The sequence below is a fragment of the Trichosurus vulpecula genome, assembly GCF_011100635.1.
Source record: "Trichosurus vulpecula isolate mTriVul1 chromosome X unlocalized genomic scaffold, mTriVul1.pri SUPER_X_unloc_1, whole genome shotgun sequence".
NCBI classification, from domain to species: domain Eukaryota; kingdom Metazoa; phylum Chordata; class Mammalia; order Diprotodontia; family Phalangeridae; genus Trichosurus; species Trichosurus vulpecula.
The window spans coordinates 1,513,034-1,528,168 of NW_023494377.1; the positions used below are offsets into that span (position 1 = coordinate 1,513,034).

Here is a 15,135-nt window from a genome sequence, read left to right on the forward strand (position 1 = left end):
TTAGTTACTGGACATTTTTGTAGAAACATAAAAGAAAACATAGGTGATTTCCAGACTTCTTCTGTTCATTTTCCTATATACAAGTCAGGAAACCTGATTATATTCTGAAAAGTTTTTTATTAAGAGCTGATTATAAAAAATGGCCAAACCAATTGGGGACATGAATGTAATGGAATACTACTGCACCATAAGAAATGATGAAATGGACAGGTTCCGAGGATATTGGCAAGACTTATGGAGAGTGAAGTGACTAGAACTGGGAGAACAATTCAGAGAATGATGTTATAGAGAAATACAATTTGGAAAGACTTTCAAACTCCGGACAATGCAGTGACAAATTAGGATTCTGGAGACCCGAAGATTAAAAAGCAGAATGACGCCTACAGTTTTGGACACGGCCAAATGAGAATTTTATTTGTAAGACTGCAGTTGTAATGATTTTCTTTCTTTTTAATTGTTTAATGAGGGGACCGGGGAAAGAAGAAGAAAAGGGAGAAAATAAATGCATGTTTAAAATAAATGGGTTAAATCCCCACTCTATCATATGTAATCAAATAACTGCTTACGTGAAATTAGGACTCTATAAAGAAACCCTTTGGTCCCATTCAAACTTAATTATTTGCCCCTAGTGGGGCAGCATCCTAGAAAATGAAGTCAAGTGGGCCTTAGAAATTGCAAACAATAAGTCCAATGGAGGTGATGGAATTCCAGCTGAGCTATTTAAAACCCTGAAAGATGATGCTGTTAAAGGGCTGCACTCAATATGCCAAGTTTGGAAAACTCAACAGTGGCCAGTGGATTGGAAGAGATCAGTTCACATCCCGATCCTAAAGAAGGACAACGTCAGGAAATGTTCAAATTACCTAACAATTGGACTCGTTTCACATGCCAGCAGGATTATGCTTAAGATTCTGCAAGCCAGGCTTCAGCCATACATGAACCCAGAATTGCCAGAAGAGCAGGCTGGTTTTTGAAGAGTCAGAGGAACTAGAGACCAAATTGCCAACATTCATTGGATTATGGAGAAAGCAAGAGGGCTCCGGAAAAACATGTATTTCTGCTTCATTGATTATACTAAAGTCTTTGACTGCATGGATCACAACAAAATGTAGCAAGTCAGTCCTCAAAGAGATGGGAGTACCATATCATCTTATTTGTCTCCTGAGGAACCTGTATGCAGGCCAAGAAGCAACAGTTAGAACCAAACATGGAAAAACTGATTGGTTTAAGATTGGAAAAGGAGTTATGACAAGGCTGTATATTGTTACCTTATTTGTTTAACTCATCTGCAGAGTACATCTTGTGAAATGCCAGGCTGGATGAATCAAAAGCCAGGATTAAGGTTTCTGGGAGAAATATCAATAATTTCAGATATACAGATGATACCACTCTGACATCAGAACATGAATAAGAATTAAGAAACCTCTTGATGAGGGTGAAAGAGGAGACTGTAAAAGCTGACTTGAAGCTTAACATCAAAAGAAAAAAAAAAGATCTTGGCAACTGGTCCCATCACTTCCTGGCAAATGAGGGAGAAGAAATAGAGGCAGTGTCAGATTTTATATTCTTGGGCTCAAAGATCACTGCAGACAGTGACTGCAGCCATGAAATTAAAAGATGCTTGTTCCTTGGAAGGAAAGCTATGGCTAATCTGGATAGCATAATAAAAAGCAGAGATATCATCGCCTTGTTGACAAAGGTCCATATAGTCAAAGCTATGGTTTTTCCAGCAGCAGTATATGGCTGTGAGAGTTGGACTATAAGGAAAAGTTGAAGAATTGACACTTTCAAATTACGGTGCTGGAAAAGACTTTTGAGAGTCCCTTGGACAGCAAGAACGTCAAACCAGTCAATACTTAAAGAAATTAATTCAGGCTATTCGCTGGAAGGTCAATTACTGAAGCTGAAGCTGAAATACTTTGGCCACATAATGAGAAGACAGGACTCATTGGAAAAGCTCCTGATGTTGGGAAAGATCAAAGGCAAAAGCAAAAGGAGACATCAGAGGATGAGATGGAGAGATAGTATCATGGAAACAACGAACATGAACTTGGATAGACTTTGGGAGATAGTGGAGGATAGAAGGGCCTGGTGTGCTATATGGTCCATGGAGTCACAAAGAGTTGGACAACCAGGTGGAGCAGCAGCACAATTAATATGATAGATGAGGAAGGACTTGAAGTTAATAAGGCTGATCTTTGAACAAAATTACTGGGAAATGACATATCCAAACAAATTTTGTTCCCTTCAATGACTTGAGATCTAATCTAAATGTGCTGCCAAAAACATTTTGAAAACTCAAGGGTTTTAGTGGTAGTGAGTTGTTGTTTTGAACTTTCTCAGTGGTGGCAAATCTTCATCCACTGAGAGTCAAGTCCAGCATATGAGACATGAAATTAACCTGAGCCTGCCATTTTTTAAAATTTAAAAACACCTTTCCTCATTCTCTGTTCTCTCTCAAACCAGTTCTGCCAAGTTCCCCAGAGGGTTTGTTGGGGAGGGCTGGACAAAGTGTATCAATACCTTATGGTGATTATTTTTAAAGGGCCAACTACAGTAGTAGTAGTGGGGGGGGCGGAGAAGCAAGAGGACGAGGTGGTGGAGAAAGAACACCAGTCAAAAAACCCAAGTTCTAGTCCTGGCCCTGACAATGATTAGTTCTAGGGACCCTACTGGCAGGTAGCTGCTACAGAACTGACCTCTAAGCTGGGAAGCCCTGGGTCAAAGCCCAGCTTCTGACACGTGCTACCTGTGTGACTCTGGCCAAGTTAACTTCACTGGAGGGCTCTAGGCAACTCTATGAGCCTGTAGGCCACAGAGAAAGGTCCCAACTTGCATTGGTAGGGGGAGTTTCCTCACCAGGAATTTCCTATATCAATGAAATCCCAAGTTGAATGCCACTCTCTCTCACTTACTCTCAATTTACTCATCTATGAAATAAGGAAAGATGCTATTTACCTCATGGAGTTATTACAAGGAAAGCAATTTAAGACTAAATGTGAGACATTAATAGATTACATGTTGTCTTCCTAAAAATGCTTGCATATATAATTGGCCTTTGAATTTATCACATGGCTTTGTTTTGCAATAGATTTACCTATTTATATTTTTCTTAGGCTCATAATTCTTTCTCAAAACTTTCCATAACTATTTCAATTACAGCCTATCTTCTCAAAGTAACAAGATCAGAATTATCCCAAAGCAGTTCTGGCTCTTTTTTCTAGGTTAAGTGGTTTTCCTATTTTAGCATACGGAGGGGAAATGTTTCACCATCTCTCCATCTGTGGATGTGAACTTCTGGCAGGAAGACCATGGGTTCTGTATGTAATACTCAGCATGACATGTATGCTTAATCCAAATAATCCATGAAGTGGTTTAGGGATTCTTTTCCTTTTGCTTTTGGGACTCCCTCTGAGACACATCCCCCAGGGATTGGGAAATGCCCAATACTTTCCAACCAGGAAGGACAGAAAGTCCCTCTGGATCCAGTTCCCACCTCTCTTCATGCTACTTCCTCATTGCTGTCCCTGGCTGAGACAGGCCCAGCTGCAAAGGGCCTATAGTGACAGAGAGGACATTGTTCCACTTAGCCTGTTCTAGTCTCATTTCTGCCTTTCCTAGGGTCTCCTAAAATTTGAATTATTTGGGGGGGGGTAGCATAAGTGGGTTCCACTGAATGAATAGTTACTAAATGCCAGGAGCTTTCTAGTTGGGGCTGTCTATTAGTGAGGGTCAGACCTGGCTGGAAACAAGAGCCTGTGGGCACCCAGAACTGCTGGTTAGGGCTTAGGTTGCTTGAGTTGTTTGAATAGTCTTCCTTCTTCCCACCCCTACCCCCAGATAAAATGTAGTTAGTCTTTTACATATGATGAGGTTAGGGCACCATAGGTTTTTAGGGGTGCTTGAGACCCCGAAATACCAACGCACTGAGTCCTGCTGAATGAATTTGACTCAAGCCTTCTCAGCCAAAGAAAAAGACAAAGTTTATTAAAGATTTGCCATAATGGTAGACTCTTAGGGAGCCTGAGCATTTGTGACGCTAATGCCAGCAGGCCAGATTGAATCTAAGCTAAGCTAGATTGAATATGAGCCCCTTCATGGGGGCAAGATGAGACTTATATACAGAAAGATTGTGGGCAAGATGAGACTTATATACAGAAAGATTGTGGGAGGGACCGAGGGTGGTCGAGTAGTCTGGGGTAACTAGAGGAGCAGTTTAGGGAGGGTCTTGAGGAGGAGTCTAAGGAGGATCTTGATGGGACTGGAGTGACTAGAAGTCAAGACTCCAGGAAACAAGAGAATGGGGTTTTGATGGGATCAAGGGTGGGAAGCAGCCAGGCAATAGAAGGCTAGGCTAGGTAGAGATTTGGGCCTAGCAATAATGAAAGGCTTATGACCTCAAGTGAAGGCCAGATCAAGTGGGAAGATTCAAGGAGAGTTCAAAGGGGTTCCCAGAGACTGTACCCCATCATGATTCAATCTACCATCAGTGATACCTGAATCGTGACAGAGAACAGGACAGCTGCTGCAGAATTGAAGGGCCAATGTCCTGATTTACAAAAAAAGGAAAAAGAATAGAGTTTGCCAACTGTAAGCCATGTTTGACTTTGACCCCTCGAAAAGGCATTAATATTATTATTATTAAAGGAATGCTTCATGATGGAAGTAAGTCATCACAAAGAAGTGGAATGTTTTTCTCAAGAATAGGTCATGCCAGACTAACCGCATGTCTTTTTTTTTTTAAACAGGGTAACTAGACTGGTTGATCAGGGAATACAATACAATTTTCCTAGATTTTAGTGACTAAAATTTAGTCAATCATCTTGACAATGTCTCTCATGCTAACTTTGTGGAAAAGTGAGCTAGGCACTAGTAGAGATGGATCTGAAATTGAATGGATGTGTCAGAGTACTCATGGATGGCTCCATGTCAATTTGGAACGATGTCTCTAGTGGAACGCCTCAAAGGTCTGTGGTAGGTTCTGTGATGCCTAACATTCTAATCAATGATTTGAAATTAAGGAATAGATGGGCATGCTTATCAAATCTGCAAATAACACAAAGCTGGGCAAAATAACTAAGACAACACGATGAATGGCGAGTGCCATTCCAATAAGGTCTCAATAATCTAGATTATTGGGCTAAACTGAGTAACATGAAATTAAATAGGGAGAAATGCAAAGTCATACTCTTGGATTCAAAAAATCAACATCCTAAGTACAAGATGGGGGAAGAATGGCTAGACAGAGGTTCCCCTTAAAGATTTGGGGGTTTTAGCAGGCTACATACATGCTCAACAGTATTATGTGGCAGCTGACAAAGCTAATGTGATCTTAAAGAGTGAATTAAGATTCAATTCAACAAGCATTTATTAAGCACCTGCTTTATGTCAGGCACTGTGCTAAGCATTAGGGATACAAAGGCAAGGGAACAAAAAAGAAACTTCTGTTCCAATGGACAGCCTCAGTGCGCAGGACTAGGGAGGCCCCACAGTACTGTACACACTGCTCAGACTTGTTCCTCAAGTCTGAACACATAGGAAATCTCACTAACATCTCATTAACCGTTTCACCGAAGACTCTGTGTTGTTCAGCGACTTCTTTTTCTGGGGTATGCTAAAAGAGAAGGTGGATGAAAATGAAAATTAAAATCACAGATGCAACACACTTGATTGAATGCATAAAGAATGAGTGTGCTAAAATTGACGGCAATGTGGAGTTATTGCATCAAGTTCACGTGAATCTTGCAAAGTGCATCACAAATGATGGAAATCATATTGAAGATGTTACTTGTTAATATTCCAATTAAATAAAATGTTGAAAATCTGAATCATTTCATTTCTTGAAAATATGCATTTTTGCCTGTGTCCAGACTTTAGGAACACCCTGTACATCTAGAGTATTGTGGTTAGTTCTGGGAGCCACATTTTAGGAAGGACAACCAAGATAGTGAAGAGCATGGAGTTCATGCCATCTGATTGGCTAAAGGAATAAAAACGCATGCCATGGCCTCCTGTGGGTAGTGTCAAGAAAGCTAATATACAGAATGGAAATAGTTATCTTGAAGAGAAGATTTGGTTAGGACATATATTCTAGACCTAGAGCTGGAAGGGCCCTCAGGGGCCATCTAGTATAACCTCCTCATTTTACAGAAAAGGAAACTGGGCCCTCCCCAACTGAGGAGGTGAAAGGGGACTCATGTGAGATCACACATAGAATCCTAAAGAACTAGAAGGTCCCTCCCAACTTGGAGATCCTGTGAAACTATGGGGCTCCCCCAACTCTAGTCACAAGTAGTATTGTGGAAATAGGGTTAGAGGTCCAGCAAAGTTCAACCCTGACTAGATCTTCGGTTTGCCCAAGGCTTTCGGGCAAGGGTAACCATAAAACTGCCTTCTGAACCCCTTCTCTGACTCACTCTCAGGGCATAATTCAATAAGCACTTTACTTCTAAATTATAATCTTAGTTGCCCTACTCACCTTGTCCCCAATAACACTGCAATTATTTTTAATTTTTTTGCAACTATGGTCTGAAAATAGTGTGTATATATGTATACATACATGCACATGTGTATATACATACATATACATAACACTTTTGCTTTTTAGACATTTACACAGGACTCAGTACCCGAGTAAATGATCACTTTGTGAGAATTTCATTTGCAACTTGAAAAAAATGTGATTTCCTATTTCTTCCACTTATTTCACTACATATTAGATAATTTAAATTAGTAGTTTAGACCTGTAATTTCTTTATTCTAGATATGTCATAGTCTAATAATAATGGAGTGTCAAAGTTGCCAATTATATCTTTCATCTGATTCATCTTGTGATTCCATTATTTCTGTTTTCACTTTGTCCCCTGGTTCTTTTATATTGAAAAAATTTAAAAACAAATCCAGTTCTCTGATTTGGTAACTATGTCCCTTTCAGCATTACATAACATTCTTGCCCGTCTCAAGGTATTCCAATTGGAATTAAAATTTATTTTATATCATCATTACCCCTGTTCCTGTTCTTAAACTTGAAGTTGCATAACGTATTTTAGGCCAAGATTTCAAATTTTAGTCTACTGCCGTTTTTTTTTTGCATCATATTAGCTTGCACTGAAAGCTATGTATTTTTTTAGTCCCTTCTATATATAATGTTATCCCTTTTAATAGAATTCAGATCCTTAACATTTAACATCAGTAAGTATTAAATTGAATTTGTCTCTGTCATTACTTTTTCTATTTTTCTTCTCAATGTTGTCTAGAAGAAATGATTTCTACTTATTTCTTTGTAACTACTTCTACTAATTAAAATTCACAAATAAATCAATGTTTGTCTGTTAAACCACTGACTGTATAATTCCCTGTGACTTGCTTCTGTTTGTTAGATGAACTTTGCTTTAAGAAGCACTGGCTCTTCTCCTTTTTCCTTTTCCTTTATTTCTTAGCCATTTTAAATGACTTTGCGTTCCCCGCCCCCAAAACAAAAACCCTACTTTAATTCTTCTCTTTTTAAAAATGTCAGATGGAAGTGTTTATATTTCTCTAATAAAGTCTTAATCATTTTGCTTTGCAATCAACTATACGTAACCACAGGTTTGAATTATCCTGTGCCAACTATTTGTCTGGACTTTTCAATGTTGAACTTTTGCTAAATTCTTCGAAGTTATCCTCATTGCTCAACATTATTTTTATGCCTTCAAATAACACGTCCAAATTTGTAGAGGTAGGAAACATAACTTTCATACCCAAGCCTATTCTTTTAAAATTTTTAAAATTCCCCTTGTCGTGGCTGAGAAATTTGGAAATTTTGATCTGTACTTGAAATATTTTTTTTCTTTGCCATTCTGAAACTTAATAAATTACATGTCTTCTAGATGTGAACGTGGGATGTTTTCGTGCAGGAGTCCCCACGTTCTGCACGATTGCAGTGATGCCTGTTTGTGTCTCTTCTATTAAGCATTCTCCGATTATTTCATCACAAATGGAGTCTTGGTTTTTCTTTTGTGATACCTTCTGGGAGCTTTTATCTGCTAAGTCTTTACATTTTGGACTTTTCCAATTGTATTGGAAGGAAATGCAGATGCATATCTTGCACCTGTATTGGAAGACATCGTGCCATCTGTACAGGAAAAGACACACGATTTGGAGCTGGAAGACACGGCTTTGAGACCCTGCCACTTACTAGCTGTGGAACTTTGGGCAAATCATTTGACTTACAGGATCCCATTTCTTCCTCTGTAAGACTGGGCTAGGGTTATATAGACAGTATAGTAAGAATAGTGACAGCTGACATTCTTATGTCACATTAAAGTTTGCAAATGTTATTTGCATAAGGTTTACATATTATTTCATTTGATCCTCAATAGTATGAGGCAGATACTGCAGATATTATCATTATATGAGAAACTGAAGCTCTGGGAGATTAGGGGATTTGTCTGTGATCATGTAACTAGTTGAATATTAGAAGTAAGCTTTAATCGAGGTATCCAAAATTCAGTCCTTTTTACCGACTCACACTGCCTTGAAAGGTCTATTGAGGAGCAAATGAATTTGATCTGGGATATAAAATACTAGACAAATATATTTGAACTTTGCTCAGATGTTTATTTTTGCTTCTCTTCTCATTTTAATTTTCTGTGTTCTTTTGCGCTGAGAGGCAGCATGGAGTAGTAGCTGTAGCAGTTCTGAAAGTGTGGTAGGGGGAACCTCTGAGTGTTCCTAAAACCATTTCAGGGTATTTGAGGCCAAAAACTAGTTTCATAATAATACTCTGAGACATTGTAATTCCTCAGATGGTCTCATTTGATAAACATAACCCACATAAAAACTTTTTGGAGGAGAGAAGTCCTCAATAATTTTTAAAAGTGTAAAGGGGTCCTGAGACCAAAACATTTGAGAACCACTGGGGTACCATACGGAGAGATGGTCTCAGGGCTGCTGAGATGCGGATTCAAATCCTACTTCTGACACCTAATAACTGCGTGAAGCTGGGCAAGCACTCTAGGCAAGGATCTAAGACTACATAAGGTGCAGAGAGGGAATTTACCAATCCAACCTACATTGGTAGAGGGAGTTTCCAGACCTATGCCAACAAAGTCACAAGGCTGGTCCCTGGTCCCTATCTTTGCTTTACATTTTCCCTCTGTCTCTTCCTTGGCTTTTTCTGTGGCTGAATTAGAATCTTCCTTTTTTTGTTTCTTTTTTTAAAATTTTTTTTTATTTTTAGTTTACAACAGACGGTTCTACATAATTTTGAGTTCCAGATTTTCTCCCCTCCCCCCCCCTCCCCAAGACGGCATGGAATCTCATATAACTACCATGTATAACTTCGTATTGAATTAATTTATGCACTAGTCAAGTCGTGGAGAAGAATTTTGACCAATGGAATGAATCGTGAGAAAGAAGAAACAGAGCCAAAAACAAAACAAAACCCAAAAACAAAAACAAAAGAGAAGAGAAAAAGGTGAGCATGTAGTGTGCCTCAATCTGCATTCAAACTTCATAGTTCTTTCTCTGGATGTAGATAGCATTCTCCATCGTGAGTCCTTTGGAGTTGTCCTTGCACCTTGTGTTGCTGAGAAGAGCGAAGTCTGTCAGGGTTGGTCCTCACGGAATCCATATATCTGTGGTTGTGTACAATGTTCTATTGGCTCTGCTCTGCTCACTCAGCATTATGTCGTGTAGGTTTTTCCAGGTTGTTATGAAGTCTGTATCATCCCCATTTCTTATTGCACAATAGTATTCCATTACCTTCATATACCACAGCTTGTTCAGCCATTCCCCAATTGATGGGCATCCCTTTGATTTCCAATTCTTGGCTACCACAAAAAGAGCTGCTATAAATATTTTTGTACATATGGGTCCTTTTCCCACTTGTGTGATTTCTTTGGGATACAACCCTAGAAGTGGTATTGCTGGGTCAAAGGGTATGAACATTCCTGTGGCCCTTTGGGCGTAGTTCCAAATTACTCTCCAAGATGGCTGGATCATCTCACAACTCCACCAGCAATGTAACAATGTTCCAATTTTCCCACATCCTCTCCAGCATTTATCATTTTCCTGTTTTGCTATTTTAGCCAATCTGACAGGAGAGATGTGGTATCTAAGAGTTGTTTTGATTTGCATTTCTCTAATCAGCAGTGATTTAGAGCATTTTTTCATATGCCTATAGATAGCTTTAATTTCTTCCTCTGAAAACTGCCTGTTCATAGCCTTTGACCATTTCTCAATTGGGGAATGGCTTGTATTCCTATATATTTGGCTCAGTTCCCTGTATATTTTAGAAATGAAGCCTTTACCAGAGATAATAGTTGCAAAGATTTTCTCCCAATTTTCTGCTTCCCTCCTAATTTTTGTTGCATTGGCTTTTTTTGTACAAAAACCTTTCAATTTAACATAATCAAAATTATCCATTTTGCATTTTGTAATGCTCTTTATCTCTTGTTGGGTCATGAATTCTTTTCTTTTCCATAAATCTGATAAGTAAACTATTCCTTGCTCTCCCAAATTACTTATAGTATCAGCCTTTACTCCTAAATCATGAACCCATTTTGACTTTATTTTGGCATATGGTGCAAGATATTGGTCTATGCCTAGTTTCTGCCCTACCATTTTCCAATTTTCCCAACAGTTTTTGTGAAAGAGTGAATTATTAGCCCAGAAGCTGTCCTCTTTGGGTTTATCAAAGAGTAGATTGCTGTAGTTGTTGACTTCTCCACCTTGTATTCCTATCCTATTCCACTGATCCACACCTCTGTTTCTTAGCCAGTACCAGGTAGTTTTGAGGACTGCTGCTCTGTAGTACAGTTTAATATCTGCTATGGCTAGGCCACCTTCTCTAGCATTTCTTTTCATTAATACCCTAGATATTCTAGACCTCATTTTTCCAGATGAATTTTGTTATAATTTTGTCCAGCTCAGTAAAATAATTTTTTGGTAGTTCGATTGGTATGGCACTGGATAGATTAATTTAGGTAAAATTGTCATTTTTATTATATTAGCTCGGCCTAACCATGAGCAACTGATATTTTTCCATTTATTTAGATCTGACTTTATTCGCGTGAAAAGTGTTTCATAGTTATATTCATATAGGCCCTGGGTTTGTCTTGGCAAATAGACTCCCAAATGATGATTTATTTAGAGAATCCTAGAGAATCAAGTAAAAAACTACTTGAAATAATAAACAACTTTAGCAAAGTTGCAGGATATAAAATAAACCCACATAAATCCTCAGCATTCCTATACATTACTGACAAAGCCCAACAGCAAGAGATAGAAAGAGAAATTCCATTCAAAGTTACTGTAGACACTATAAAATATTTGGGAGTCTATTTGCCAAGAATCTTCCTTTAATGTGATCATCCAACTTATTTTCCCAGTATTTGTGGGACTGATTCTGTTGGCATTTGTCTTCATTTTTCCCTTCATTCTTTCATTTTCAAAAACTTAAAAACAAATCCAGTTCTCTGACTTGATATCTATTGGACAGTATTACTTGTTCCCTTTGTTAATTTAATATTTTTCCCACCTTGAATAACTTGAGACTTAAGGTGACCCTCTTTCCTTCTCCTTCAGTGGGGGGTCAGCCCTGAAGGTGGGGTCAGAATGGAGAGATCAATGGATTTGGTTTAAGAGGCCCTGGGTTCCAATCTTAGATCTGAGGAACCTTCAATTTCTTTGGAATCTCTGTGTCCTCATCTGTAAAATGAGGGTAGTTTTCTACTCCAAGTCCAAGGTCCTTTCCAGTTCCACCTATGATGCTATATTTCCAGCCCCAGCCCAGAGGCCGGGTACAGTAGTTGCTATCAGATGTGTGTGGGACAAAAACTAAACTCAAAATTAAACTCAGAGGCTACTCAAGTGGAAAGTAATTTTATTATGATCCCACGGGGAAAGGGTGGTCTCTGAACCCATAGGAAATCGGTAGGGAGAGACAGAGCCCAGAGGGCAGAACTTACCTATCGGTTCAGAGACCCACCCCACCGCTGGCCTTTTACTCTCATTGGTGGAGTCCAGGCTCACAATCTCAAGAGAAATCTAACCCAGGTACAAGGGACAAGGAAACGCTAATTAAGCCAATAATAATTCTTAAGAACACTTATATCCTTATTTGGTGAGGCTCGTGCTGAGGTGGTAGCGGGGAGGAAGTGGGTCTGGCTTCTCTAAGTTCCGGATTCCTATAGATCAGGTTATTTCTTAGTAACTCGAGACTTAGGCCTAGCTGTCAATCAGAAGCCCTGAGTCCCCACCCCCATTTATCCCACTTAATTCACAGAAAGGCTGAGATCCAGATTCCATGAGACAGCTTCACCATCCCACTCAGATGCTACCAGCTTGTGATCTGCTGCTGTCCAAAAGGGGACCCTGTCTTTCATTTTTCTCTTGTTTCTTGGCCTACCTACATGGCAGGCCTGGGCAACAGCTCAATCTCCTTCTCAGACCCTTTGGTTCTAGTCCCAAGGTAACAGCTCCAGGCCTTGCTCCCTTCTCTATCTCCTTCCTGGTAGTGGTGGTGGTGGTAGTGGCTTCAGCCTTCCTCTTCTTATTTTGAGAGGTTAATTCTGTTATATCCCTAGTTTTTGTTTAAGGAATTTGGGGAGAGCTAGTTCCCTAGAAGTCTCTTAAAAACAAGACAGTTAGGGTTTCTCTCCATGATGCATATTCTAACAGGCATTAAAGGCTGAGTTCTACCCAAAGGATTTTTCAATGACAGCATTTCTCTCTACTGAGAATAATGGGATATACTATAAAGTCTGCAAGCTGAGTGATGCCTCTTCTGCATTAATCACATTCACAGAATTTCTCTCCACTGTGAACTTTCTGATGTCGAATAAGATGTGAGTTCCTACTGAAGGCTTTTTCACATTCATTACATTCATAGGGTTTCTCTCCACTATGGATTCTATGATGCCGAATGAGGTGTGATCTCCCCCCAAAGGCTTTCCCACACTCACTGCATTCATAGGGTTTTTCTCCATTATGAATACTATGATGATCATTAAGAGCTGATCTCCACCTGAAGGCTTTCCCACATTCATTACATTCATACGGTTTCTCACCACTATGAATTCTCTGATGTCCAATAAGATATGAGCTCCTACTGAAGGCTTTCCCACATTCGGTACACTCATAGGGTTTCTCTCCACTATGAATTTTTTGATGTTGAATGAGGTGTGAACTCCAGATGAAGGCAATCCCACATTCATTACATTTATAAGGCTTTTCTCCACTGTGAATTTTTTGATGTCCAATAAGAGATGATCTCTGACTGAAGGCTTTCCCGCATTCATTACACTCATAGGGCTTTTCTGCATTGTGAATACTCTGATGTCGAATGAGGTGTGAGCTCCTGCTGAAGGCTTTCCCACATTCATTACATTTATAGGGTTTCTCAGTCCTATGGTTTCTCATGTGTCTCATGCATTCTGAATTTTTCTTGAGAGTATGGTTATAGGAATCATAACTCTGGGGCTGCTCCCTCATCAGATCTCCCTTGTGGGTAATCAGATGGTGGTTTGGCTCACAGCTCCACTCCTGTTCATGGGACTCACGGCTGTTCTCCTCTGTGACCCTCTTCCTGGGGGTGACAGTCATAAGGCTGGTACTTGGGGGCTGTAAATGGGCGTACCTCAGTCTCTTCTCTGCTGAGTTTTGTTGGGGCCCCTCTAACCTGTTAAGATAGGCAGAGGATTCTACAAGGTTGCTGCCTTGTTCCCTAGGGATCCCCGCCAACAAAATCCACCGAGATTCATCATTAGATATTTCCTGATTATGATGAGATTCCATGTTGCCTTTCTCAGGCCCATCATCTGAAATGGAAAGAACAAAACACAAATGTCACCTGTTCTCTGTAGTGAGAGCAAGATTATCTAGGTTTCAGCAAGGCATTTGAGGGCCTAAGTCATGAAATGATTGTGGTCAATGTAGGGGAGGATTGAATTTTGTTTCCACAGAAATTATATGAAACATAATTCGAGATAAAACTAATTGTAATAGAGATCCGTGGGAGATGTTGGCCACCTGATAGTCACTATATCTAAATCAGTGTATCAGTATATCTTCAGTATATCTTCTTTTGTTCTGAGGAGGCCTTTTTCCTGTGTATCAAAACCTGTTGGACCAGGCACTGTTCACCAAGGTTGGGACCCATTAACCCAGATGCTGTCTTAGGTAATAGGACTCTTTCTCATGGGTATTCTGGGCCCAATCTTCAATTCACAGCTTTTGTCAATTCTCTTAGCAACTGAGAAAATTCCTTTCTCATGCTATGGAAATTATAACCTCTGATGCAGACAAACTGGGAGGAGACTAAAAGTATTCTTTTTGGCTTGGCATTTCCTTTATTAAATAAAGTATAAAGAAAACAAAGATGTAAGCAGGGGTGTAGACCCACGTGGGAGTGGGGTTTAGGTGTTTTCAGAGAGGCTGTGAACCCTGAAATACTAGCCAATGGGATACAGGGCAGGAAATTAGAATCAGGATGGGTTATAAAAAGGGCTTTGTAATTATCTTGAAGGGTGTGTTTGTGCCTATGAAGTGACTCTTTTCGAAGGGGTTAAAGGCCAGGTCACTCATCAGAAATGACATGAAATAAAAATCTTTTTTTTCTAAATTCACTCATGGCCAGGTGGAATTCTTGGTAAGATGATTATTTCTCACAGTCAATATGGAAGCCTATGGACTGGATGATAATGCTGTTAAATGGATGAGGAGCTGACTAAGTGCTCAGACGTAGAGGATGGTGATCATTGCATTGAAGTCAAATTGTCAGATGACAATCTGGGGGGATGTCTCTGATATAGTGCCACAGGGATCCAACCTCTGCACAATTCCATTCAATACTTTTATCAGTGAATTTGATGAAGGTACCAGGTGGCAGGTTTATGAAACTGGCAAATGACACAAAGCCAGAAGGCACAGCTACATGGAATGTGGAATGAAAGACCCAGGGTCCAAAAAGCTCTTGACAGGTTAGAACAGTGAGTTCAATCTAAGATGAAGATTAAATAAGGATAAATGGGAAATACTTAACTTGAATTCAGAAAACTAACTGCGTGGATAGAGGATTTGAGAGGCCTATCTAGAAACAAATTCTACACAGATTGAGTGTACTGCTTTAGGAGGGGGGACATGCATTACTGG

The 15,135-nt window shown here is 39.6% G+C and overlaps 1 protein-coding gene across 1 annotated transcript in view; it reads right to left on the reverse strand.

The window, feature by feature from the left end:
• LOC118833025 (zinc finger protein 665-like) overlaps positions 1-15,135 on the reverse strand; it is a 95,585-nt gene that overhangs the window by 24,370 nt on the left and 56,080 nt on the right. Inside the window, exon 9 of the mRNA XM_036740417.1 lies at positions 12,875-13,802. Within this exon, the coding sequence (XP_036596312.1) occupies positions 12,875-13,802 (928 nt within the window). The remainder of the gene's footprint in view (positions 1-12,874; positions 13,803-15,135) is intronic.